Source organism: Phyllopteryx taeniolatus, chromosome 16, assembly GCF_024500385.1.
Source record: "Phyllopteryx taeniolatus isolate TA_2022b chromosome 16, UOR_Ptae_1.2, whole genome shotgun sequence".
Lineage (NCBI taxonomy): Eukaryota > Metazoa > Chordata > Actinopteri > Syngnathiformes > Syngnathidae > Phyllopteryx > Phyllopteryx taeniolatus.
Genome location: NC_084517.1, coordinates 21,460,366 through 21,488,315, shown reverse-complemented (window position 1 = coordinate 21,488,315; position 27,950 = coordinate 21,460,366). Strand labels below are relative to the sequence as shown.

At 45.9% G+C, this 27,950-nt stretch overlaps 3 protein-coding genes across 7 annotated transcripts in view; 1 reads left to right on the top strand and 2 right to left on the bottom strand.

Moving 5' to 3' along the window:
* LOC133465688 (mitochondrial import inner membrane translocase subunit TIM16-like) overlaps positions 1-22,367 on the bottom strand; it is a 92,977-nt gene extending 70,610 nt beyond the window's left edge. Inside the window, exons 1-7 of one of the 3 annotated variants that reach the window (XM_061748721.1) lie at positions 22,121-22,367; positions 20,558-20,654; positions 20,105-20,185; positions 19,422-19,492; positions 18,873-19,062; positions 16,461-16,537; positions 12,048-12,098 (exon numbers count right to left, since the gene is read on the bottom strand). In XM_061748721.1, the coding sequence (XP_061604705.1) occupies positions 12,048-12,098; positions 16,461-16,537; positions 18,873-19,062; positions 19,422-19,492; positions 20,105-20,185; positions 20,558-20,654; positions 22,121-22,180 (627 nt within the window). In that variant the 5' untranslated portion in view covers positions 22,181-22,367. Of the gene's footprint in view, positions 1-12,047; positions 12,099-16,460; positions 16,538-17,958; positions 18,789-18,872; positions 19,063-19,421; positions 19,493-20,104; positions 20,186-20,557; positions 20,655-22,120 lie in introns of those variants that run through there. The other 2 variants (XM_061748724.1, XM_061748722.1) reach the window with 2 other exon arrangements.
* A 73-nt stretch (positions 22,368-22,440) lies between these two features.
* On the top strand, positions 22,441-25,509 carry LOC133465698 (Golgi apparatus membrane protein TVP23 homolog B-like). 2 transcript variants are annotated; one of them, XM_061748739.1, is made up of 7 exons: positions 22,718-22,970; positions 23,096-23,163; positions 23,977-24,121; positions 24,218-24,307; positions 24,456-24,581; positions 24,658-24,786; positions 24,865-25,509. In XM_061748739.1, exons 1-7 carry the CDS (start codon positions 22,962-22,964, stop codon positions 24,880-24,882), a joined length of 585 nt encoding a protein of 194 aa, XP_061604723.1. In that variant the 5' UTR covers positions 22,718-22,961; the 3' UTR covers positions 24,883-25,509. The 2 variants fall into 2 exon arrangements, with proteins under 2 accessions (XP_061604722.1, XP_061604723.1); XM_061748738.1 differs by lacking the exon at positions 24,865-25,509 and having other exon boundaries at positions 22,441-22,970; positions 24,658-24,858.
* A 140-nt stretch (positions 25,510-25,649) lies between these two features.
* LOC133465693 (5-hydroxytryptamine receptor 3A-like) overlaps positions 25,650-27,950 on the bottom strand; it is a 30,147-nt gene continuing 27,846 nt past the window's right edge. For both annotated transcript variants that reach the window (XM_061748734.1, XM_061748735.1), the window contains exons 7-9: positions 27,226-27,436; positions 27,003-27,152; positions 25,650-26,677 (exon numbers count right to left, since the gene is read on the bottom strand). In XM_061748734.1, coding sequence (XP_061604718.1) covers positions 26,427-26,677; positions 27,003-27,152; positions 27,226-27,436 — 612 coding nt within the window. In that variant the 3' untranslated portion in view covers positions 25,650-26,426. The remainder of the gene's footprint in view (positions 26,678-27,002; positions 27,153-27,225; positions 27,437-27,950) is intronic.

Sequence of the window (27,950 nt, the reverse complement as noted above, 5' to 3'; positions counted from 1 at the left end):
TTTACAGATGTTTTGTATTGCAGGAGCCACCAGAAAGAAGCACTTGCGCATTTCTTTTTCAGCACGGGCTCCAAAAATCTTTTATTAGTCAGGCTCCGCTGTGTGTAAAAAGCATCATCATTTACGATCACTTCTGAAAGGCTCAACAATGCTTCCAAGGCCACTGGGGAAAACGCACGACACTCGTTCAAAGGAAAAACCCAAATGATTCCCCCCAACAAGGGATGAAGATGCGTAACCCTTGCAGCGAAGCAGACAATTCCAGTTGTGCCACTACAGCATCCCTCGGGCCTCAGATGTGACCCGAGCAAACAGCTAAAGGCCCCTGCCGTTCAAAGCGGTGTGACGTTTCAGTCGCGGGGAAGCTAACGCTCGGCGGCAGCCAGAGGACACGACATCTGGACCTTGGTGCGTGGAAAGGTTGCCGAACAGTATCCAGCCTCTGTCGTCATAAATCTTCAATCGAAAATGAATGAATGAATGAATGGAACAGCGAAAAAAAAAAAAAAACATCAGGGAATACCACTGCAGGTGTCTACAAAAAGACTGTGGAAAACCATTACAGACAGGAAAAGATCATGCGATAATCAAACCCAAGGCAGACTAGACAAAAGGAAGCTGAAGTCACTTAGCGGTCTGGCCAATCAGATCTTTATGGGTTGGTTTGATGGCCAATGTACACAAATGATCACTCCATCTGTTTCTGTCATCCGCCCCCGTCGGTATTTTACTTTTGACCATCCCGAAGGCAAGACGTGCATCTGTGTCACTTGCGGGGAATGTTGGTTCACCCACCGGGATGAATATCAGGTGTCTGTGCGCACATCTGGGAGCAATCACAACCCGTCTTGCAGACACTCTCGCGCTTTTTTTTTTTTCCACGTAGTTGTGTGCGAGCTCGTGGGGGGGTGTTTGGCAGAAAAGGAGGATTCATTAGTGAAGGAAGATCAAGTGCGTTTCACGTGAGGCTCATCTTCAGCGAGTGATGCGAAATCAGGTTGTCCTTTTTTTATTCTCCGTCCTTGGCTGAGGTCATGTTTTTGATCGATGGTTAGCAACATTATTCAAATTCAGCTTAAAGTCCTCGTAGAGTGAAAATGTGTCTTCTAAATTTGACACACCACAGAGAAGAGTGTTCTTAACAGTTTGAATGATTGCCAAATAAATCAAATGAGGCTTAAAAATTGTGAAAAACGTACTCTCTGCTCTCGGACATCGCGACAATGAGGCGCTCTAGAGCGGCCACGCCCGCGTGAAGCCCCTGTCAAGTCCGATTTTTTCGTTTTTATCTCGTTCTTCCGTTGTCCACCTGTGACATGCTCATACTCGGGGATGACAATGAGGCACTCTATGAAAAACGCCATATTTCCACAATTGAGAACACCATATCTTCTCAGCAATTATCTTCAAATATATAATACTAATAATATATATAATGTAAGCTATAGGAAACCTACAGGTACATTTCAATATATTGGAATATGGTTTATTTCAGTACTCATACATTATATAGATTCATTAAACACTTCCTCGCAAATTCCTCGACAATTTCTCCATTAAAATCCTTTCAATTGCTTCTTGATTGTTTGTGACATAAAATTCCATTTTCTCTAGCGATGGTGAATTTGGGTTTTTTTTATTTGCTCAAAGCTATAATCATCGAAATTATACATTGATTGACTCTACAGCCATGAAAGCAAGTCAGCATTTTTATGTTTTGTTCCTTCTGTATTGTGACTACGGGGTCAATGGGAACAGAGGAGTCAGTTTACTGGTTTTCCAGCTGGAGTCCCTTCAACCTGCTTCTCATTTCCTCTTCACGATCCATCATTCCGCTCTTCTCATAATTTCCCCTCCTCCAAGAACTAACTGTTGCCTCCAAGCTTTCATCAAGACTAAAATCAGTCTCAGTTTTTTTCATCCATGGCCGATTAGTCTTTCCAGAAGTCGCCGGGCCTTTCTTCTTCTCCTGCCCCCCGTCTTTATGGTCCATTCAAATTTGGTTTGGGCCTTACAGTTCACAATCATGAATAGCATAAGACAATCGCCTGGCAAACGGTTTTGCTTTCATGTCAGTCAAAAAAAAAAAAGTCCCCAAAATTTCAGAAGCCACATAGCTAGTATGCTAGCAGTACATGCTAAACGTGCTCCTGTCTAAAATGGAGGCATGAGGTCAGAAGCTACGGGAACGACAACACGCCTCGCTTGCAGCTGTAACAGCATGAAACTGAGACGGCGCTCTAACGAGCTCACTATGCCGCTTCAATCCAGTCGGCTTCTGTTTTAACAACATTGAAAAAGCGGGAACGTACTGAAACATCTTTAATTCACCCAGAGGGCTGTTACTGCCATTAGGCTTCACATTTGCTTTGCAGGCGGTCAGTTTTTCCCCCTCTGTGTCAGCAAATGAACAACGCTGTAAAGCTGAGGTTTACCGAGGGTATCTATAAGCCAGGTGGACCGTTCTTACACCAGACAAAACCTGGCGCCTCTGGGGGGGGGGGGGGACTCGTGCTACAGCGACTGAACCCGCTCACCAGTTGAATATACGTAGATTCCAGCCACAATGAGATCTCCAGAAAACGTTTGATACACATTTGCTTCTTTTCTGTACTCTTAATGAGAAGGAAACGAATTGGGGAGCTTGGTACTAGGGTTGGGCGTAATACCCAGCTCTGTTGACGATCAGGTCTTGAAGCAATTGAGGCAACAAAATGGAGTGCACTACGGCGCACAAGTGTTAAGCACATCTGCCTCACAGTTCGGGGTTTGAGGTTCGGGGCTTGAATCTCGTCCCGGTCTTCCCGTGTGGAGTTTGCATGTTCTCCTGTGGGTTTTCCGACATTCCTAAACATGCATTGAAGACTGTAAATTGTACAGAGAGGTGAATTAGAGTGTGAATGTTCTACAGTCCAGAGTGTACGCCAACTTCTTGCCCAACCAAAGACAGCTGAGTTAGGCACCAGCTCACCCACGACCACTCTCAACTGGTTTGTGGCCTGAACGTCAGGTAGACGTCAGGTCCACCTGTGGCACGACAACAATTCAAGGTAACATTTACTCTGCCCAATATGTCACAGGCATGGAAAGTTGGGCAGTCAGATTGACCCATTGCCCGAGTGAAAGAGAATAGCGCGGGTTTACCAAGGCCAGCGGTTTGGCACACAGGCTAACATAGTTAGCACGTCCGTACCTATACTGTGTTTATTCATTTTCTGGGGTGAATCTGAAGTGCCATACGGGCCGTCATTATTGAAGCATGGTGCTAAATCCTCAGGGGCTGCGCTCACCCCCTCCCACGGCCCTGGAGGGACAACAGGTTGGACCCGACTGCACCGCACTGTGGGTGGACTGAACGGAGTGCGGCGTGCCTCCTGGCAGAGGACACTCACAGAGACAACCGGTCAAGGTCTGAATCAGAACACTATACGAAGTTCCTGCTAATCATGTTCCGGGAACACTGGATTTGGGTCCAAAAGAAGCACTTGGGAGCCAGATGAGATCTGTATTGGATTTTTGATGATCTCTGGGGTTTGTTGACGGTTATTGCGGTGAAAGCATCCTCGAGAGATGTGGGCCAGTTCTTTAAAGCTTAAACGTCGGATCTGCGGGGTAATGACAGAGGAAGGAGTGAGGCAGCTGACAACTGCAAGGGCGTGCCACACCTGGAGCTGATGAAAATCCGCGTGCCGGACCAGCTCTGCACCGAAACAAAAACATAATTCTTGGGGTAGCTCCCTTATACAGGGAGGCTGGACCACAGTTAATCGTCCCCACACTGTCGAAAAGACCGCAAAGCCCCTCAGCCACTGCCCAACCAAGCCCTCTCGTGCTTATTTTGCACAGCGGATATTAAAGTTGGCGGTCCGAACTCCCCTCCCTGCGACCACATCACAGGGGCGTCACATCTTCAAAGTTCGCCCGTGGCCTCGTCTGACTGAAGATGGCTGCGATGTGCCGAAGAGGCTCGTGTCATTTGCAGCCTGAAAGACTGCAGTGCCACGTCGACGCTTCAAGAATAACATTCGGTTTTGCGAGCGTGTTGATGATTTGCACATTGTGTCAAAAGAGTCGAGGGTAGATGACTTTCCTGCTTGATTAATGACCGCGTCAACATAATGCTAACAAGCGTTTCAATTTCCTGAAACTGGGCGTATTGCTTCACAGAGAACTCCCAACAGACTTCAGTGTTTGCGCGATGACCACACTCGCAAGATTCCCTCAAAAGTAAACTAATTAACGGTCGCACGAAACCCCAACTTGGAGAAAGGCCTGATTTATGGGAGAAAGCAAAAGGACACGTAAGGCTGGTATCAGGGCCCCTCATGTTTGTATCTAATTTCTTGTTATAGTTTGCCCGCTTTCTTTGGCTGGCGACAACAATTATTCATCCTCAATGCAGGTATCTCGGAACACCTGTGCACCACTTTCTTAACTTGAGAAAGACTGCACCCGCACTACAGCACAATATCTTTTTTGTCCGAAGTCACCACAGAAAGAAAATATTTTGATAAAGCCGTCTTCCTCGGACTTTGAAATCTTTGCGAGTGTCGATTGCCAGTGCTGAATTGACCCAACCGCAGTGACACGACACAACAATTCCACTGCTCATAGCAAATATCAGGAGACATAAAAAGCCCTTTAACAAATATTAAAACAGTTCCCGGGTATCTTAATAATACATGATAATACCCCAACGATCGAGAGTTAGAACGGACTTTTCAGACTTTCGAAACAGCCCTGTTCAAAGCAGCTGGTTTTGGGGGGGGCTGTCCTGACTTATGCAAATTAGCCACACCCCACGCCCATCGACTGCGGCCAGCCAGTGGAAGCTTTGCCCGAGCGTCATTCATTTGCAGTCTGGACGTCATCAACGTGGCGCCATGCCAGGCAGCTCGCGAGGACCCCATGAGTAGACCGCGGGCCTGTTCGAAAACAAGCTCATTATGATGGGACATTGAGATTTCCTCGGAATTTTGTGGAAGTGATCATATGAAAATGTAAACACTTCGAGATTTTTCTGATCAAACTGGTAACCCTTCGCATGACTCAAGAAGAAGTTCTCAATTCCAAAAAGGTCGCCTGGTCGAGATTCCCGAAGTGGTTAGATTTGTTGCTCATCGCTTTTTGGAAAAACTGTCACTTGAGGATCAGAAAAGTCATTAAGTCGGCAAAAGTGAGTCGCCGCTTGCTTCGTCGTGACACCGTAGCTCCGCCCCTGGTAGTCATGGTGAGTTATTCATAAAGGCGTTTTGAAGGAAAACCTGTTTCCATTTTAGTTGTAAGAGTGATTGAGACAGAACCGGCAAAACTTTAACTAGAGTGCAACAAGTGGATATTTACTTTGCAAAGACTATTTGTGTATTTGATGGAAAAACGCCAGATTGTGTAGCTTACATTACGACACATGAGAAAGGGTCTTAATATCTCCGTTCGGTGGCACGCTGAGACTGGCCCGTCTGCATTTCAGCGGCGTGGCTTAGCCAAAGGCCGCTTAGCTCCTACGGTACCAGTTGGTGACTTTCCCAATCGGAAATGTCCAGAAACAATTTCCCGTCTTTCCGACAGCCGGCATGATGACTTCAAAAGTGGGAACGCTGAAGAATCCAATATATCAAGACACCGTTGCCTGAAAGCACTTGCCGCACCTCATTCTTCATTGTTATTGATTGACGGACGATTACGCTCGAGACGGATTGACACCTCATCCCACAGATTTGGCTGAGAGCAGCCACTCTTCCTGCTACTTAAATAGTCCCCTAGAGGTGCAAAGTTTGGAAAAAAATCACAGATACGATTGCAAAAGAAGCGCACGTCTGTCCAAATGACGTGAAAAATCATGCCAGCGTCATGATTAATTTCTTTCCCCTTCCTAAAGATTAGGATGGAAACTGTGTAAATGGGGTCATTACTCTGTGGGATGAGCTCATGCACCAAGCAGATGGTGCATACTTATTTCATGGCAGTAAATTACGACATAATAATTGCATATACAGTGACTATTTGTTGACGTCGACCCCATCACTAAAGCGTGTGACTGACAGTTGACAGACATATTCACATGTTGGTGAGTCCTGCCTGCAGCTGGAGGAAAGAGCAAATTGTCAAGCATCTCTGTAACCAGCTGTCACCCACATGTGGGCTGGGAGGCCCTTAAGAGCAGCCAATACTTTAATGAGGCCTCCGCTCAGAAACAACACACGCGTCTCTGGCGGCTGGCATGCACCCGCGTGAGCGAAAGCCCAGAGCGCACAAATAAAAAAAACGTTCGAACGGCTTCATCACGTTTGACTCGGGCCTTTTCGCTGGTAATTCCAGGGGACCAACGACGGGATGAAATTTTGTCGGTGGAAGATGTTAACTGACCAGTTCAGATACCGATTCGACACGTTCTACGGATCCCGTTCCCTGAATGGGGAATTTAGAAATCGGCACATTCGTGGTTTCGTGTCATCGTCTTTGACACGCTCTCTCTTCATCATTGTCCATCCATCGTCTCTACCGCGTCATCCTCACGCGGGTCGCGGGCGTGCCGCAGCCCATCCCAGCCATCTTCGGGCGAGAGGCGGGGTCCACCCCGGACTGGTCGCCGGCCAATCGCAGGGCACATAGAAATAAACAACCATTGGCGCGCACATTCACACCTACGAGCAATTTAGAGTCTCCAAACAACCTCGCACGCATGTTTTTGGGATGTGGGAGGAAACCGGAGTGCCCGGAGAAAACCCACGCAGGCACGGGCCGGGATTCGGACGGCGGTCCTCAGAACTGTGAGGCAGACAAGCTAACGGTGGCGTGCCGCCTTCGGCATTGTATTAAGTCAAAACTGGACTATTTTTCAAAACACAGAGCATTGAAAATATTTGTAACTCACTCAAGATGTGGGGGATGGACTCCAAATCAATATCGTTAAGACTTCTGATGATTGCTCTTTAAGTGAATGAGGAACTGTTGATTCAGTCTCAACTTGTTTTCTGTCTGAAGACGAAACAACACGATATCCACGCAAACCACCGCAATAGCACAAAACTGCATTCCGAATAATCAGAGAAAGATTCTCCTAGCCCATTAAAACAACATTTGAAAAATAACTACTAATTGATTGTCAATTGTCCCTATAACGATTCAAGAACATTTAATGAAGTACAAATGCGTGCAGCTACGCCATGGAGGCTTTGATGAACAATTTGGAATTAAGTAGCCTGTGATTCTTGGAATGTGCTCCTGTCTACTGCCATAAAAGTTCACATTTTCACAGTGTTGACTCCTCATCCCCGCACTGTTAGCATTAGGCCTTACAAACTGTAAACACTCACATTTCTTGAGGGAGGTAAAAATGCTCATTGGAATGTGTTCTTCTGGGTACGGCAAAATACCGAATGTTTTTACGACTGGGAAAGGTATTTTTCAAACTTCAGCGAGACTGATGTCAGCTTTTACGTCTATTGGACATACTGCACCGACACACTTCCTTGTATTTGGCTGTAAAATATGCCAAGTCGAGTCAAGTACTTCATAAAAACACTCACAGCGGAAGTCAACATGACGATATCTGAGCATTTCAGTCCTTTAGCTTAATGATAATTAGCATTTATGTTGCAGCGGTATAACACTACGCAACAAACTGAACACAAATGATGCAGCAACAAATGTAGAAAGACAATATAACGGTCCTCACAGTCGTATATTCTTTATCCTCTGCAAAACAACTAATATTAGTGCCGTACCGATGAGCTCGGAGGAGTTGAGATGCCTCAATGAACGGCATATCCATCTGTCTGTCTTATACTGCCTCCGGTTGGCCAGAAAGAACAGCGCAATGGCCATTCAATTAATGAAGTGCGACAAAAATTGTGGAATTATTTTGAATGGTATTCAATTATGTCATTAGCGTAAGTTTTTATAAAGTAAACTATTATCAAGTGCTATTTTTTCTTTTTGGGGGGCAAGGCTGGAGGTGACGCGACCTGCAATGAGATCGCCGAGCACGGACCCAGACAGAGTCGCTCCGCTCTCTCCAATTCATCTAAGGACGTCATGGACACATGTAGTAGTTGGTAATTTTCCAGGTGAGGAATCTGCTATGAAGAGCCACCTTCCAGGCAGCTCACGGAGGGTTACGAAGGACGGCACCTGGAGTAACGCTTCTTTTTCCTGGCCTACGTACACGAGTCAAACCGCTACGCTTTTCATTGGCCCTGCACCGTTTTCACTCACTCGTGTACTCCAAACCCATTCCAGTCTGTGGTCCGCTCTAATTTCACCCAGAGCACCAGAAGCTCGTGCCAAACAGAAGGAACCGAGGACCCCAAAAGTCCGGCAAACTGTTTCTCTCCCCCCTAACCCCCCTCACTAGCCTCCGTCTTCCCTTTCTTCCAGCAACCGCAGATCGACGGCTCTGCGGCCAGCGCCGGACCAAAACTATGAGGGGTATTTTCAGGACTGTAATTTTAGGAACATGTGCTATACGCACAAGCTCACACTTGCATAAACAATTGAACAGTCAGCAAACTCAAAATAAAAACAATAAAATACAGTAAGACAACATAGAAATCAACCAAGTAAGGCGCATAGCCTTAAAACCTAATACAGTGGTGCCTTAAGATACGAGTGACTCAGCAAACTGCAGTAATATTCGTCGTTTTATTTTTGAGAATATGTTATATGTTAGCATTAAGCTAGTGGATTGCAAAATCGTGTGGCTGTTTTCAGTACACAAGGTGAAATTCTCTTTCTGTTTATGTTTGTTCCCTTCTATGGTGAGTTTGACAGTAAACCTCGACTGGGAGTGGCAATAAATAGCTTGAAGCTTCTTTTTCCCAAGAATTGTTCACTAGCTGACAAACTGCTGCTCGTTGCGAATTGAGTTGAGTTCACTGCCTTTGCAGTGCTCGTACGTCAGATTTTCACAAGTCAAAGTTTAAAAAAAAAAAGAAAATCAAAACGACGTCTTGCATCTGGAAAAAGTCGTATCGTACGTGTTTGGATCGGGTCGTCAAGTTAAGATGGTCGCTACAAGGAAGAAGACGGTGGAGGAAAAAGTACACGAATAATCAAAATACAGCAAAACAAAGGTTCCTTTGTGTTGCTACGAATACATTTCGGTGCAAGCGCCGACTACAATTCTCGTGGGATCAGCCTCTCCTCAGACACGAGGACAGTCCTGGACCCGAGATGTTCCCAACTGGCGCCATCGCCATTCATTTCATCAGATGGCCGTCTTCTGCCATTTACGTTTCTCCAAAACCGGTGGATCGTGGTGGCAGTGGTAGAATATGACCAGTCCATCTTCATGGCTGTGGAGTATTTTATTTATTGCCGCAGTTGTTGGTCGCTGATCATATCTGTCTGGCAAATTCGAGGTATTCCAAATGTCGCCCGGAATTCTCATCATGGTTGCGAAAGACCGAAACAGACCGGTCGGGACCAGATGATCGCAAATTCATTCGATCTGTCTCTCAGTTGTGGGACAAAGCCTAAAAGTCTTCCAGCGACCTAAATACAACCGTCTCTATGACCGTACTCTTACACGCTGTACTGATTACAGATGGCAGCGTACACCGAGACCTTAATTACCCGGCGCAGTCTTATTTCCCATAAATACAGCATGAGCGAGGCCATAATTACAGTCTATATTTACACCACCTGGCTACGCGAGACGCCAGTTCAGAGCTGGCCACCCGAAAGGAACCATCCGCAATTCATTACATTCCCATCAAGGGAAGCGGGAGAGCGGTCGCCACAAATGAAGAGTCATGATCTTGGACACCTCGTCGCCGAATAGAACTTTCCGAGGCCAGTAGCGGTGAATGCAATTATGCGCCAAAGCTGAGCTGCTTTCGCCTCGTACGCTGTAAACGTTAGCGCTCGGCGAGAGTCGGCCCGTAAAACGCAGCCTGCTGATGGTGTCTCGTGATGGCTCAGTTTGAACTAAGATTCATGAAGCATGAAGGCTGTCGGCTGTCGCTGCCAATATGGCGGAATGGTTTCCATTGTTTCCAAGTGAGCTTTGGTTAAACACGACGAGATATGACATATCCGTGTGAGAGATTTAGAAAAGGACTTGACCACTCAAACGCATTTTTCCCGGCAAAGGTCCCTCAACAAAATACACAGGGGCTCCTCCGTTTACAATGGAACTATCACACAGTGGATATAAAAAGTCTACACACCCCTGTCCAAATGCCAGGTTTTTGTGGAACCAAAAAATGAGACCAAGAGAAATCATTTTCAAACTTTTTCCACCATCAATGTCACCGATAACGTCCTCAGCTTCATTGAAATCCTTTTAATTCTTTATTTATTTTTTCGAGACGGAGCAAAAACAAACAGCTGAGATAATGTGATTGCACAAGTGTGCACACCCTTATAACTGGGGATGTAGCCGTGTTCAGAATTCACCGATCACATTCCAACTTTCGCACGCACCTTCCCCCGTTTAAAGCGCCTCTAATTAACGCTAAAAAGATGTCAGATGCTCCGGTAGGCTTTTCTTGACATTTGTTTTGCTTTCTATCAGAAGGCTGAAGGTTTTGCGCTAACACTGACTGCTATTTGGTACTGTTCCTAATTCCTTCCACCTTGACTGAGGCCCCAGTTCCGGCTTTAGAAAAACAGCCGCAAGGCACGATGCCGCCTCCTAAATGCTTCGCTGTCGGTATAGTGTTCTTTTGGTGATAGACCGGAATGAATGGTGAGCTTTAACTGGGTTGGTTTTATTCAAGGAAATGTAACGTGAGCACAAAAAGGCCCAAATGCACAATGCGCCTTACAGCTACCAGTGAACCAGTACTGAAGTAATGCATAGAAACCAACACTTCACGCTCCGCTACCCATCTAAATGACTTGACGAATCACATTTCCCTGTGCCAATCTCTGCACCTTTTTCAGCCCATTTAAGCAAACGTTAATAGGGAAGTGATGGAGTCGCGCACATCTGATCTTCTTCAGACATTTCTGCTTTCAGACAGATCTCAAAATGAAGCCGCCACCTGACTAAGCAGAAGCGGCAGACCAAAGCGGAAATATATCAAGCCTCGAATCAATTTGATTTGGGCTGAGGCCATGTGGCTAGAACAGAGGCAGCCAGACAGCGTTTTCCTGACTCAGCGGGCCACGCCGAGCTCCCTCTTGGGTCGGCCGAGGCTCACGAGCGAGCGGGAGGACGAAGAACGTCGTGTTATTTCTGTCTTTCTTTCTTTTTTTTTTTACTTTACAGTTTCGCTGCAGAAGAGTCGAAAGCCACATCTCCACCGAGCGAGCGCACTTAAGTCCAGTTCGCCACAGGACGGTTTGGAACAGTAAACCTCAACGGTTCCGTCATAGAAGGGCGACGACGTGGTGTAAGGAGAAACATGATGCATTCTCGCAATTTCAAACAGGTCTCAGGTGTCTGTGACATGTTTTGTCAAAGAATTACATCCCATTGGAGTATTTCTTTCTTTTTCGAGCCTGGCTCGTCTCACGCAAAAAAAAGTGAGCCAGCCCTCGTCTCGCCCCATATACTGCCTTTGTTGCCATGACAACTAGGGTGGAGCCAGAGATGAAAAAACAGGTGTGGAAGAAGTTATTATATTATCTTATGTTTTATTATGTTTCACATTGACAGTTTATCTTACAATACGGTACTATTTTTCTTTGTTAAAAACAATGTGGCATTTTGGAGGGGCCCCCGGAACGGATCGCATTTCAATTCATTCCAATTGGGAAGAGTAATTTGATATAGGACTAAATTGGGTTACAAGCTCGGTTACTGAACAAATGAAACTCACAAGTCAAGGCACGACCGCACGAGCGAAACGTAAACAACAAGGGAGGTCTTCCACTGAACGCCGCTCGGATCAGCGTCGTCGATCTCGTCTCTGCCAAGCAAAGCGCAAACACTCGGCGCATTTTAGCGAGTCGTCGCTGATGTTGCGGGCGCAGTTTTCATTAAGCGGAGGGAGCGGTGCGAGAGGAGACCGCCGCGGTCGGAAGAGTTTCGCGTGATGAGGGATGAGGAGCTCTGACTGCTAAAGCCAACCCAAAGTCGAAGAACCGATACTCACCTGAACTGCTTTCAGTTGGGCTCTCGGGTCAAACACTCGCAGCATCTTGTCCTGCAGGGACAACAGTAATATTTAATATTTAATACACATGATGGGAAAAAGCCTTTGGGCGTTTGAATCAGTCAAGGTTTAGGCTAAACCTTGCCCTTTTGGACAGTTAAATGCATTAAACCTTGTGGGAACACTTTGCGGAAGGCCCCTTTTCTGCACCAGCATGCACAAAACCAGATCCTTGAGGCGGTTCGTACGTGAGTTGGATATGGAAGAACTTGAGAGCCTGAACCTCACGCGGCTAAATATCATATTGCACTTTATCTGAACAGAAATACCCCTTATAGTTGCGGTTCACTATTTCAGTTTTTTTTCCTATTTGCTAAAAAACAAACAAAACAAATTTGCAGTTTTTATGCTCTTTCCCAAATTGCCCAAGATGCTGGCAAAGCTTGGAATGGGTGCCAAGAAAGCATTTTTAAGTGGTACAGCTCCACTCAGAGATGAGCTTGATACATTGGGGAGGAGCTACATTTAGCCTGGATTGTTACGCAAGTTACGCATTCATTTATTTTTAAGTCATTCATTTTTAATATGAGCTTGAAATGATATGAAACTCTTTTGGGATCGTCGTTTGTGGCATATTTACGGTTTACACTCTTAACATTTTTAGGATACTCCATTCTAGCTTCCTCCCCCCGGTTGTATCTCAGACAACAGATCCAGAATGTTTCTTCATCTATCGGCGTGATCGTCCGCCGACTCATTATTAGCAATGACGCGACCTCTCGGCGAACCCCTTCCCCCGTCGGCTCCGGCATCAATCACAGCGGCCAATCAGAGAGCGGGATCCCGCCTGATTGGGAGGAAATGGAGCCTAATGAGATCCGGCTGTGACCGGGCCACGCGTCGCTCGGCAGCGTGCGACCGCTCGGACAAAAGGCGGGCGCGCTATACATTGGCTCACGTCGGGCAAAGAGATGTGATGCCGTCGGGCACATTCTTTGAGAAAGAAAAATGTTACTTTTGATAACTCATGGACTGATGAATAAATGCAGTGAGATTTATTTTTATTTTACCTTCTTTGATGAACGTTATTCTTCAAGAGGATGGGTAAAGAGAGTTTCCCCACGCTAATAAACTCTAAAGAGAATGTCAACTCTGTGTGTGTGTGTGTGTGCGTGTATATATATATACAGTAAGACCACCCACAGATATGATGCCCCTCAGCTGTGACCTAATCCTGAACAACATACATATTTAGTATGACAATATTTCCTTATGAATTGGTGCGTGGCATCTATTTATTAGGCGGTGGTCACTATTTGAGGGAAAAGAGTTCCCAAGTTGTCAAAAGTCACTTTTAGTGAGAGAGGAAAAAGGCAGGCCTCCATTTGACGAGTATAATTTACTCATTCAAGTGATGCAATGCAGACAGACGGTGATTAATTGGGGCGTGGCATCTATTAAAGCACAGGCCATTATTTGAGGGAAAAGAGTACCCAAGTTGTCAAAAGTCACTTTTCCTGAGAGGGAAAAAAGGAAGCGTCCATTTGACGTGCAGTTTATTTAACCAAGATGAATTGGGGCACGGCGTTTATTAGAAGCCACAATTAGACGAAATACAGTTGCAAAAAGCTACCGTTTCTTTAGCCCAAAAAAAAGAGACGTCCATGTTACATGCACTTTTTCTGCATTCAAGTGGCCAACGGTGTGGGCAATTAATTGGGGTACGGCATCTATGAAACCAAAGGCCACCATTTGTGGAAATACGGTGAGCAAGCTGCCAAAAAGTCCCTCTTCGTGAAGGGGGGAAAATAGGAGGCCTCCATTTCATTTGACACGCAACGTTTATGCATTCAAGTGATGCAGCTGGCGATTAATTGAGGAAGTTTTGCGATGGGTCCGCCATCTCCGGACGACAAGCAAACACTCCGATGAGGGTCGGCTCGCTTACAGATGTGTCCGTTGAGCAAACACACCCTCGAAAGCCCTATGACACACAACGCGCACGTGTGTGTGTGTGTGTGTGTGTGTGTGTGTGTGTGTGTGCGCGCACAGACGCAGCAGCTGTTTAACCAAAGCGACAGGGTCTTACTCACAGGCATTTCTTAATGAGTTTTCCTCGCTCTGTGCTGTACACAACTTTCGCTTGTATGGAAACACACACAAAGAGGATGGGGGATCTTCAATCATGGGGCGCTAGCGCTCTTCGCTCCCCAAACACGCTTTTGCTGCCGGACAACCGGCTCCAGTCTCCCACGGTTACACGCCCGGAGGTGGTTGGCAACTTGGGAGGAACCAGGCTACAATGCGGCTTTTTAACGTGAAAGTGGGGTACAAGCGGGCGCCGAGATCTCGTCACACCTCGCAGCAAAACAGCAGCGCCCTGCCTGGTCCACTTCCTTCATTCGAATAAATCATGAATGGGCTCTTTCTCAGAAACATCTGGAGATCCAAACAAGGGCAGTTGTGATCCCGTCATGACTCTGGGGTGGTAGCCTTCCCTTCTTTCCCCCAATAACAGGCCTGCGCCCCCAATGTTTACCCAACGGGGCTTGGACCCACATGTGCGCAGGCCCTATTTGCTTTAATAAACCGGATTGGAGAGATTGAAAGGGGGCGTTTGGGTTAAATGACAACAGAGAATCTCGGTGGTCCCCCCAGCTCTGATCTTGGCTTGTATTACCCCAACGTTTTCTTCAAGGTGCCACCTCCTCCATCGAGGCTGACGGCGAGGCAGGCAGCGCTGACGAGGACGATTAGCCCGTGGAGGTCAACGTCGTGACCGGGACGTGACCCGTGATGCTGACGGACTCATTTGTTACTTGTCACGGCAAAGACAAACAAATCGGATCGAGCTGACAATCAGAACGTGTTAAACGGGGCATTTCGGACGGACGTCTTTTTTTCGGATTTAAGGGCAATTAAGACCATCACACGTCACTCAGTTACACATCGGGGCTCATTTTCACGTCAATCAACGTCTGTTTGCGTTTGTGTCGAGTTCCGCAGTTGACGTAAACTTGCCAACAGTGCGCGCCCTGTTTTCTACGGAAACCAGCATGTGGAGCTGAGGATTGCTGACTATTTGAGGAAATGCGCCAAACAAGAGACCAAAAGTCACTTTTCCTCAGGGGAAGAATACATGATTTAGGTGCTAAAGTGGGAAAAGGTAGACAGCGATTAATTGGGGCACGCCGTCAATTAAAGTGTAGGCCACTCTTTGAGGAAACGCAGCAAAAAAAAAGGAGGTATTATTTAGTATAGTATATTTAATAACATTTATGTATTCAAGTAGCAAATGCAATCAGAGTTTAATTGGGGCATGGCATTTATTAGAGCGGAGGCCACTATTTGATGAAACGCAGCAAACAAGTAGTCAAAAATCACTTCAAGTACTAGCATGCAGCATTGATGTAGTAAAGTGTTCGCTGCATCCAGATATTAATTGGGGGAGGGCATCTATTAAAGTGGCGCCCACTATTTGAGGAAGTACGGTAAACAAGTTGCCGGAAGTCACTTTGCCTGAAGGGAAAAACTCAGATCGCCATTTGCAAACAGGATTTATGTGTATGTGCTCTCCCCCCCCCACTTTAGAAAAGAATTCCAATAACCGCTCCCGGATTGCTAATCTGTGCGATGCAGTCTGTGTACATTTTGGAGGGAAGTCATCTCTCATCACGTTTTCATGGCGTTCCCGAACATTTTGACAGAGCCAGCAACCTGAATTCATGTGGCTAAACAGCTCCATCTAGTGTTCAAATACTGCAATGGCAAAAAGTAGTGTGAACAACCAAGGCAGCCCGGGTATATTTATTACGATTCACACACAAAGTATAGTGGAACCACAAAAGTTGATCACAACCAAATTTGGGGTACAAAATAATCACCTCTGAAACCTTTATTAACTCCACAGGAAACGAATAAGGTAAAAATGTAACTCCCCTGTTATGTTGTGGGTCAAATCGACCCATTGCGAAGCTTTGTTTTTCAATGAGTGGGTGACGTTAAAAAGTGTAATCCGCTATTGCTTGAATCGGTTAGTAATGGCATTAATAGTGAGATTTTTGTTTCCCCCCCAATGAAAATGTTTGTTTGTTTGTTCCTGACACCTTTGGATGATGAAAAACTGACCTATTGCAAACGTTTGGAACTGAAGTAGTAAGTGTCGTCGCTCAAAAAGTGTCATTAACTTTAAATATTGATTAAAATGGTGAGTAATGGCTTTAACACTGAGATCAAAACAACGCGTATTGGAATTTCATTTTCAGTTTCTGATACGTTGGGATAATTATAGAACTGTTTTCTCAATCGCTCTGCCCTTGGGCAAATGACAGAATGGTTCGTTTTCTTTCGCCACCCGGACGCGATTGCGACGCGATGCCGAACGTTTTTTGTCGCGCGGCGGCTCGTGCTCACCTTGCAGGTGGACGCCAGCAGGGAACCGTCCCGTTTCCAGCTCAGACTCTGCAGCTGCTCGCTGTGCTCCTCCAGAACTGAACACACCACACGGGGGGGGGGGGGAATCGTCATTATCATCATCCGCATTCACAGAGGTCTTCGTAAAAACGCCATGCCAAGTGTTAGGGTATGAAGAAAGACAACAACAAAATATAGCACAAACCACATCATGAATGAATGAATGAAAGAATGTGTCCTTCCAGTTTGGGCAAGACCGCATTCACAGGTGAGCACAGCGGAGAGTCGCTTGCGTGGCTTTTGTGATGCTTCGCAGGAGAAGCCATCACATGTGCACTTGTTAACACACAACACTTCGACTTAAGGGGGACATATTATGGAAACATGACCGTTTATTGGCTCGTACGACAAATAGTGTGGGTCTCTGGAGTCTCAAATCAAACAAGCAAGTCCATCTTTTGTTGCGTAAAAGTATTTCTAAAGATGTGTCCGTGAAAGAGACATTCTCAAGTTTGCATAACTGCGACGTTCCGACGCGGCTCGTGCGCATAATAACCTCCCCCTCGTCAAATTCCATTTCTCTGCCCAGGACTTGGGCACTTTGCTGGGTGAAGATTCAGAGCCACTTTCAAGGGGACAGTCTGAAATGCAGAAATCCCCACAGGTGCGAGGCCCCACGTCGAAACCAGTCATGCACGGATACGCACCTATTGACAAGTGCCAACTACCGGAGACAAATTCCTTGTGTTTTTTGGACATACTTGGCAAATAAAGATGATTCTGATTCTGAAGTGTGCGGAGAGGAGCGGCTGAAGTGCTGCCTCCATGAGTAAAAATGATTTTATTGTCTTTACAAATACTTTTTTTTTTTTAACTCACACTCTGGGCTACACTTCCGCAAACCTGAAGCCGCTCGCCTAGTCGCAACGCCCTAGCTCAAAAGCCGTCCATTGGCCCAGTAGTGCTTGTCACAAACATGTTATTAAGACACCTGGGAACTGATTTTTTTTTTTAAAAAGCATAATATGTCTCCTTTAAGGCATAAAAAGGGGAAATTTACAGGAAAACTTGTGATATTTAACAATCCAAAGAGAAAAGGATTAATGGTAGCAAGGAGAGAAATCAGCAGGCAGCTGTCATGGGGTGAGGGAGCCCCTTTTACACATTGTCCAACGTTTTTCCTCCCGTGTTGTGCGTTTATGAGGGCGCGTCAGTAAAAGTGTATGTGAGAACATTTCAGTGGTGTACGGGAATGCATTTCAGCAGCGCGCGAGAGAGGCGATCCTCAATGACGTCTCCCGTGTCGCCGTGGGAAATCCAATCAATTCTTCGGCTCCGGCTCCGCCGCGGCCATTTTGTGGGTCTGCGTGTAAAAGAGGCTTTACGTGTGGCCGTAGCGAACACATCCTGAGGCCAGTGGTGAGTATTTGGAGGTGGTGGGGGGTTGATAATGGTGTGTGGGGGGGGGGGAGGCGTGTTTGCAAAACCAAAGGTTTACCTCTGCTGCTCGCAAACGTGGAGCCACAGGGCTGCAAAACGTAGGCGGCGTCAGTCGGAACGAGACCACAGCAACAAAGACCAAAGAAAAACAACAACAACAAAACAGGACAGCGACGACAACAACGACTCGCTTTCTGTCGTCGCAGACAAACAGCAAAGAAACACAACGCGAGTGCAAGACAAACACTTGCATGGACAAAAGTATTAGGACGCCCCGTGAAGTTCTGCGTCGTCAAGACAACCGGTCGTAGCTCGCAGCGAAAGTGCGCTCTTACAAGAATGAGGCAGCAGACGGGATCAAAAAGGACTTTTCGACCGCCGGCAAATGTCAAATGGAATGGCAGCCACACCGACATAATCGTCCAAATTATGAATTTACTAGACATAATCTATCTTTGGTCATCGTTCAATGCCAACGACATACAGTGACAGGCACATCACTTAAATGCTATTTGACTAATTGGCACAAGGTGCATATTATATTATAAACCCACCTATACTTTTTTTTATATACATTCTCGTTTGGTGGTGTGTAAATCAATCTTTACTTAAAAGTTAAATACAACTGAACTGTACTTGACAAATGTTAAATTGAAGTCACTGAAACATTAGGCTCAGTTTGAACATTTAACGGCGTGATTCTTCGCGCGCCACTAGAGGGAGCCACACATTGAGAACCATTCAGTTCCACTGTATTTTACAACGTTAGGTATCTTCCTCCCACATTCTAAGAACAAACATTTTGGATTAAATAAAGACTAAATTGGACACAAGTATGAATGTGGGTGAGCCGGTTTGTTTATACGCGCATATGTCCGACTCCCTTCGAGCGTCTCAATATTTTTGTCTCAATAGTCGACCTCCCGGGTGGCTTCCGATTTTGCACGCCACAGCGGACAAGTCGTGACTAACCTGCGAGCGGCGCATCCCGGCGGTCCGTGTCCCAAACGAGCGGACCCTTGGCGGCGCCGACGGCCAGCAGCCCGGAAGAGGTCGGGTGGAAGAGCACAAGTTCCGGCCGTCCCCGGCCGGGTCCGAGGGTGACCTCCGGCGCTAGGGGTTGCCGCTCCAGCTCTGGTTGGCGCAAACGCCACAGCTTCACCTGCGAGGTCACGTCATACAAATAATACGGAATACTTGCAGCATCTTCGCCTACCAGGACTCCAATTTACAATTTACAAGTTCAGCCAGTGACGAGATGTTGCTGGGCCAATTGATTTTGTTGTTGTGTTGCGAGACCAAATTTTAAATCCAAGCCAGCTTCTCATACGCAGCCGCTGAAGTGAAGTGGAGGGCGGGGGGGGGGACATACACAAGAATCAGACAACTATTAGGAATAATCCGACTATTGTTTTAGAAGTTAAGATTTTTGTCCATCCCTTGTTGCTAGGCAGAATTGAAGGAGTAGTGGCCTTACATCCACTATGAGGGGGAAAAAAGAAAAAGAAAAGTCGAGCTCACTGTTTCATCTGCAGAGCACGTTGCCAGAAGACTCTCATCAAACGGAGAAAAGTCCAAGTCGGTCACCAGATCTGACGGAGAAAGGGGGCAACGTCATGGAAAATCAACTTTTTCATGCCTTTGACGACAAAAAGTCGGCTCTCCCACCCGGCGAGTGTCACATTAAACAACCAAGTAAATCTTTTGTCCTTTCACGCGCTCTGAATGCTGCTTTGACACACAGAGGATGCGCTCGCCTAGCGGCAACAGCCTGGCCCCGCCCACAGTCGTCATCGGTTAAGACATCTGTAGCCAACATTTCAATATTTTGCCGAAAAGCCTTTTTGCTTTTTCAGGCCTCTCGGAATAGTCTGGTGAATGTGCTTTTGACATCATGCTATTTTCCATTTATAAACGCGTTGTTGCATAGTTTTTGCGGTGGTATTTAAAACCTTTTACCTCTAGAATGTATTCTTTTTTTTTTTTTTAAATACTTGAACTGTGCATCTTTTATGAACCAGGAGTTTGTAACAGAAAACTGAATTGCTTATGAGCTGTGTTCACGGCCATTTTCTGTATTTTGACGAAAGCACATCACAGACATGTTATTACCACACCAGAGACGCGTAAAGAAAAAAAAAAAAAAGCATAAGTGTCTGTTAAATTTTGGAAGGATGGGGGGGAAAAAAATAATAATAAAGTACCAGAATGACAGGCGATCTGGCTGACGCTCCATCGTCCATCCGCCGCGGGTTTGACGGTCGTCACGCCCAGCACGCCGCCGCCTGCAAACACGTTGCGAGCTTCAAACGTGCACAGCCGTCGGCGTCCACGTTCTCCGAGGCCGCTCTCGTACATAAACATGGGAGACGTCTGGGTTTTACTAAGAAAAATCGGATTTTTTTCCCCCCCCTGCTCACGTGTTTGGTGGTTCCTCTTGTTGCTAGGCAGAATTCAAGCAGCACGCACTCCCCGTCAAAGTCAAAACATTCACCAAGGAACTCCCAATTAAGCAGGTATCTATTAAACTCGTCCATTTCACAAGCGAACCCGCGCTCAGTTTTCAATACAATCCAGTGAACCTCGGAGCAACGTTGAAGTGAGCTGAGGCGCTTCAGCTCGATAAATTAGCGAGCGCGCCCGAAGGGATTTCTTACCAGCCTGCTCCGTGTTGTAGGCCACCAGCTCGGCGCTGGCCTTGATGCGGTTTCCCTGGCAGGCGAAGGAGCCGCCGCGGACGTCGTTGATCCATCCCTGCAATTCCAAGAGGACACAAGCCGCATGTTGCAGCAATGACGCAACTCAGACGCCGGGAGCGCCACCCGAGAGCTTGGCGTTCTCGTCTTCTCTGCTTGCCTGAAAAGCCTCAAAAGCACCCACCTCCATTCGAATATTTGTTCAATTCAATTTGACGAGTTAATTCCCAGCAGTCTGTTCTGTTCTTTTCATTCGGTTGTGTTTCTCTTGGCTGCCACGTCAGCCTCGGCGCGTTGCCGTGTCAATGTGTGCCCTTCGTTAACCGATGCCATTTTCAAACACGTCCTCGCAAGGCCGACGAGCTGGCCCTCGATGACGTCGCCGTTTTCCCATCCTCCGATTGGTCGGTCAGAACAAAACGTGTTACACGCGACTTTGAAGAACAAAACACTGCCTCTGTCCAAATGAATACTAATTTAATAACCCCCATCTCTGGTGAGTATGACGGGTTTTATTTAAAATGTCTTTTTTTTCAAGTGCTCCAGATGGGACCGTTGCGTGCTATTATCTTGCGTTTTCGCATAGTTTGGAGGAGTTGCATAAATGTGACGCGACAGTGTTTGCAGTCAGACGTAGATTCGATTCGGTATCGGTACGGCGGAACTTCCCGCTTGAAGAGCAAAACCGAGCAGCAGCATCGTGCAATCGAGTGAAAAGGAAACAGGAAGGATTGAGCTGACACTGAAGTTCCTGAGGCTGAACAAGAAGTGGAAGTGCACGCTACGTTGCTCAGTAGAGGCCTCTTCAACACTTGCATTTACATCCCAGTCAAACAAAAGTCCAAACTATACACCATTGGCTATGTATGGATGTTCTTTTTTAAAGAGGTGGACTTCAAATATCCTTTCATGGATACATCAACACTCCCCAATTATGTTTGCATGTCGTGTCGAGGTTCCTTTTTAAAGAGTCGGATTTCCTCAATTGAATTTTTTTTTTTCTGTTTTGTTCGTTTGCTGCGTTTTGCTTCATTTTAAAATAACTGCATGTCATATATTTTCCCACAGATGCGTCCCCGATTTGACAGAACCGCTGTGCGTTATTGACAATGTCACTGTTTCCAACGGGTTTGTAGGCAGCAGCAGCAGCAGCAGAGCGCCACCTGCTGTCTTTTAGATGGCGTGCACAGATCGGAGGACTACACACTGCACCTCTGTCACATTCCTGGGATTTTGCAGCCACTATTACATAATGCGCCGAGGAACGCTGCAAGGCGTTGCAACCTGAAATAAATCCATACTTGTCGTTAAAGATATACTGCGGGAAGCTTGTAATGGACCGGTAGCCGCTAGATGTGACCGAGAGCGTTTTGTAGTCAGCCGCAGCCTTCTAAATGAAGGAAGTTCAACACTACAAGGCAGCGTTGCCCACCACCCGCCCACCCATACCACAGTCGAGTCGTGTACCGCGGCGATGCTAACGCTACAAAACGAGCAAACACCGCAAGCTCGTCGACTACTCACATCCTTCTTGGCGATTTTCGGTGTGGTGTTTTTGAACTTGGAGATCTTGAAGCGGTTCATGGTGCCCTCCTCTCTCCGCTTGACGTGTCGGTGCCTTCCGGGTGTCTTGAGTGGGGCTTGTGTCGGGCAAGCTGCGGCAGTAGCTCGGCTCTGCGTTCCTGACAGCTCAGCTTGGACCGCCCGGCGCTGGTGTCTGCTCGCTTCAATTACCAGGACGTCGCGGTTGGGCGGAATTGCAGTACAAACACGCTCGGTCGCGTGTGGGGCGAGGTGTTGGTCGTGATGAGTTCAATTACTTCTTGGAATTCTGGGCTTCATCCGCCTTGCCGTCTGATTGAATGTTTTTTGGTATCGTGTTTTGAGATAAAACGCTGTGTAGTTTGATTGGATTGACTGTCCTTAACTTTGTGCTGAACTAACTATAACTTTATATATGACTTTCATGTATGTGGACGTGTTTGTGGAACGAAATCCGTGTTTACACTCCGCACTCAAGTGTGCAGAAGTTCTACGGAAAAACTCAAAATACTTGAATAAACCATTTAAAATACTTGAATAAACCATTTAATTGCGTTAAAATAGATAATTATTCAGAATTGAGAATACTAAATGATAATAGTGGCATGTCTGAATAATGGAAAGTCTTAACCTTTGTAAATACAAATTTTGCATACGTTCACTTAACGCTCTAATACAGTCCTAATGTAGTTTGTCTCAAATGACTTGCCGTAAGTACTTTTCCAAGTATGGCGGTTGATGTACGCATGCGCAGATGGTTCGGTTATAAATTCACTTCCGTGTGCAGTTTGGGACACCACAAGTACAAACCAACCTGTAAAAAATGCACCAGGTAATCGATTCAGAAACAACGCGTGGCTTATTTTCGAGCGATTTCCTGCACATTTAACTTAATACTCAGAACAGACTCAAATGAACAAGTTGGAGATTAGCTGTTTGTGTTTTCTTTCTCTCCAGAGCTCCCAACACGCTCCTCTTTTTGGGGACGATGACGACAGAGCCCTGTCAAAAAAGTCCGAAGTCAGGTGAAAATGTCTTCCTATCACCAATTTCAATCATTTTGATAAGTAATCATAAAGTACTTGACATGATGCAATGCGCCGATATCGAAAAAGCGATGTATCACAGCACCGATGTACAATGCTTTGTTTGTATGCATTTTGCAAAAATACAGCCAGCTTATAACAATATGATAACATTCCGCTTTATTTATTTGTATAGTATTTATTATGGTTCATTCCGGCACATTGTCATTATGCAACAGCAATGACTTAAAGGGCCCATATTTTGACTATTTAGGGTTAGGGTTACCCTAACCCATAGAGTGACTCACTAACACGGCCATTGTATAAAAGTGGCAGTTTTATTTAAAACAAAAAAAAAAAAAAAAAAACACAATTTATCTTGTCGTACGAGTGTCCAGAAAAGGCACCTACGACAGCTACTTCTGTTTGACCCAGTTTTGTATCCGCTTTGTCCATATTTGGCTAAGACCGCCCCCTTCCCTCTGATTTGCCGGCACTTGCGCAAGCACACGCGTTTGTTATGTCGACAGCGCTGGCTCGGGAGCAGAGAGGTAGGTGAAGATTTTCGCCGGTGATGTCGATAACCTCGAGAAATTCCAATGAGCTGGTTTAAGAACCCCCCCCCCCCCCCAAAAAAAAGTTTGGAACTCAGGAATGCGTGGACCATTTGAATTCATATTTCACATGTTTAGTGAGGCAACATTGAGACAATATTAGATCCCAAATAGTCGAAAGAGTTGGTTTGTCAAAATACGGGACCTTGAATGAATGGCGTGCCCGGGTCGTGTGCCAAGATCCTTTTCTTTGTTGCAGGCACCCTGTGGTGTCATTCCTGCATCTGTTCTTCCGAACCGCTGCCCTCTTGGTCTACTTATTGTACGACTACTACAGCAGTCACTTCATCGCCTGCATGGTCACCATCATCCTCCTCCTGTCGTGTGACTTCTGGACCGTCAAGGTGAGAGCGGGCCAGCTTTATTTGAGGTGAATGGTGGGACTGTCTGATGATATCAATCAAAACGGAGCAGAATGATCTTATCTTTGTATTTTATAGAATGTGTCAGGGAGATTGATGGTGGGCCTTCGGTGGTGGAATCAAGTCCACGAGGATGGGACGAGCCACTGGCTGTTCGAGGCAAGGAAGGTAAACTGGCACTTAGAAGATTTCGAGCCGCTGTTTGCGTAATGGAAAACAATAAAGATGCGTTATAGCAGCAAAACTTTGAGTCATTCAATGTAACTGCGTTTGAGAAAGGCTCCTCAAAAGTCCTTTTGCTGATCTTTTTGAACAGCCTGACAGTTTGAACCGGACGACGAGCGCCGAGTCCAAGATCTTCTGGCTCGGCCTCATCGTGTTTCCCGCCCTCTGGGTTGTCTTCGTCTTCAGCGTCATCCTCACCTTTCAAATTAAATGGCTGGTTAGTTTCTCCAAAGAGATATATGCCGTGAAATGACGCGTCCGAGTCGGCTTTCGAACTTTGCCTCCCTCCCCAGGCCGTTGTAGTGATGGGCGTCGTGTTACAAGGGGCCAACCTGTACGGCTACGTCAGGTGTAAGGTGAGGGGCAAGTCCAGCCTCAGCAACGTGGCGAAGAACTACCTCGGGGCTCAACTCCTGAAACAGGTTTGCGACGTCTTCGCAATTTTGCTCAGTTCTTGACTTTTGAATCACGCTGACTTTTAACGTTTCATTTGTTTCAAGGCTATGAGGACAACATAGGAGGTGGAAATTTGTGGACAAGTGCTGAATTTCTCGGCGGGGGGTGAAGGTCTTATTTTTAATGATTGCTGCTGTTTGTTTAACTTAAACTTTGGATTATTATTATTTTTTTAAATTACCTTATTTTCAAAATGCACTGGGAATGGCGAGTGCACATTTTTTCACCGATGTTACATCAAAACCAAGTATTGCACTAATTAGTTTTCCACCAGGAGGGAGGGAATTAACTGCGATATCGTTGGCCTAGCGTAATGACCTACGGGCGTTTGGAACAGTTTCATAAAACAACAAAAAGCACAACAAATTGAACAAACAAGAAAAGTATAGTTGCCATGGCTCTCAACCTTTGAGGATTACCGTGACCTGGATGATGGAGAATCTACATCTTTTTTTTCATATTTATATTGTGACAGCAAGTTTAAAAAAAAAAAAAAAAAAAAAACTTTTAATAACAATTATGTTATTAGGCTAACAATATGCTCAAATCCCGATATTGGGAAATGTTAGCATTGTTTCCAAGTTCTTTCGGAACAAGGGGTGGCTGCTGATGGGTGATATTTCGACTTTTATCATGTTAAAAGTGTCACCTTGCTTATAATTTACAGTAATAAACCTACAGAAAACTGATACTTGTGACCGGTGCTTCCCTTTTTTGTCCTTGAAAAACTAAACCGTACTTGCTAAAATGGGGATTAAAACAAAAAAACAAATCGTTGCCACCTGTAGAGGGCAGCATAGAAAGACTGCCAGATGACAACTAAGGGCAAAGAAAACTTGTTTTCTTTTATTAATACAATACGTTTAATGGAAGAATAAAATGTGCAGCGTTACTATAGGTGTTGCAATAAATGGTATTCATGCATTTGAGTGTCGCTCAATAACTTTACCACACGTGGCAAAAGTACTCGTCTATAAAACAAAAAAAACGACGGTAGTATTAGACGTACTGATTCAATCCTCCACGTTGTAAAAAGTACACACTGTGAAATGTAATTATGCTAAATCAATTTTCACTGCTACATATAAATGCTTGTTTTGATAGTGTGCAGACTGGGAAGAAGAAGAAAATGATCACGTCACGTCGCATGTTGTGGTTTAAGCTAGCTAGCTAGGTAGCTAGCGTTGGTGATTCCAGTAACAAAAACTGCAAATTTAGCGAATGACAACAGAAAAAAAATAAATAAATACACCTTGTGTGAACGGATTTTGTTGTGAGAATTTTTGAACCCGAGAATGTTTTTGGAACGTTCACCACCAATCATTCTCGTTCCCAACTACCGAATCGGTTGCGACCTCAAGATTTCAATTGATTAGAATCTCATCAACCAGGGTTGATTTTTACCTCTCTAATTCCTTTGTTTTGTTTTGTTTGTTTTTGTGCGTTGTGTCATCATCTGTGGAGGTTGAAAAACAAAGCAAGTAGTATAAAGGACACACATGTTTTCAAATGTAAGGAGTAGACGTGTCAAGTATAGATACCTGAAAAATCTTAAGTACCGCAACAACGTATTTGGACTGGGTTACTTCCCAGGACGGACCGCCGTTCACCAGAAATCCAAGTGGTTGACGTTGCATTCGTATTTCACCATCACCGTGATCATAGCGCAAAAGTACAAGGTGCCCAGAATGAAATAGAACCAGAAAAAGGTTTTGTCGATCGTGTCGGCGAACGCCTCGTTGCGCTCGCAATCCGCTTCCTTGGCTTTGATGGCGTCCAGGAAGTCGGTCACCTTTCGGTGCATCCGATTTTCCTCGGGGTCGTCCAGCCGGATGACGCTGATGTCCGCTGTGACTTCTGCACATACACGCAAGGAGGGCTTGTTATTATCGCAATCATTTTCCCAACAATTTGGATACTACCACGACAACACTGTTGGCGGAGCTGCCAAATGTTACGGTACGTCCGTATTTTGTTACGGAAATCGCTGAACATTGACTCGTTACGCAGCACGGTGCACCGGTCCAAGGAAAATAACCAAAAACCAGGTCTAACTTGTCCAAACGTTGCGCCAGTCACGAAAATACAGCCCTAAGTGTGACATGGAGAATATTCGTATTTGACGCCGCCGTATCCATACGATGGCGCTACGGTCCCGACCCTCGTTTGCAGACTCCCTCACCCTGATCAGCTCCCTCTGGCTTGTTTGCGGTCTTTGCTCGCCTGGAAGAGCAGCAGAAGATGAGGCCTCCATCCTTGGCCACCCGCGTGAGCACCATGGACACCAGCATGCTCACCACCAGCATCACCAGGCACACGCAGAAGTGGTTTTCTGCAAGCGCAAAGCCACGCGCTCGGTCAGCACGCCGCATTGGCCTTGGCGACCGACCGACCGACCGACTGACTTATCACGGGGCTGCACTCGCTGTCGCCGGGCAGCTGGTCGTTGAGGATGAGCAGGAACATGGTGAAGCTGAGCACCAGGGTGACCTTGAAGCAGTTGCGCTCGCCGCAACCCAGCGGCAGGGCGAAGCTCACCATGTCGGCCAGGATGATCAGAATGCTGGGCAGCAGCAGCGTGATGAACGGGTTCTGCTGCCGGATCTTCAACACCACCTGGACGCACACGCGGTGACTTGAAGGCGAGACGTGGAATGCATATCAACAGGGATTCTCAAAAGTGTACGAGGGCTCCCTCTGGTGATGCGCGAAAGAGTGCCGTTCAGTTGTATTTACCTTTGGAGATCAATACATGTGCGTGTAATCCTGAAAAGAGGTTTGTTTTTTGTTTTTTTACTCTTTTTCAGGTACAATTATTGTTTGCGACTTTCAGGTATTTAAACTTTATGTGCAAGACGTTTTAGTTGAATCGCTACTCAATTACAGTTTTTGGTTTTTTTTCTACATTAGCACAGTTTAAATGTTCAAACTGGAATTAACGTCGGAGTGGCTTACAATGATATGAAATAGACGTTTTTAAGGAGTAAAACCTCCGTCTTGTTTTTGGTGAACACAAAAGTTGGGCGAGCTCTGCATTGACAAGTAACGCAATAGGCTCAAAAGAAATCAAATAATGAATAAATGAACTAAGATACATTTGAATAACTCCCATGAAAGGCACTTTATTCAT

Bases quoted from the DNA above. Each gene is read 5' to 3' on its own strand.
- LOC133465698 (XM_061748738.1), top strand. The intron at 23,164-23,976 runs GTGAAAATGTCT...TCTTTGTTGCAG, and splicing joins TCAAAAAAGTCCGAAGTCAG to GCACCCTGTGGTGTCATTCC. The intron at 24,582-24,657 runs GTTAGTTTCTCC...CTCCCTCCCCAG, and splicing joins CCTTTCAAATTAAATGGCTG to GCCGTTGTAGTGATGGGCGT.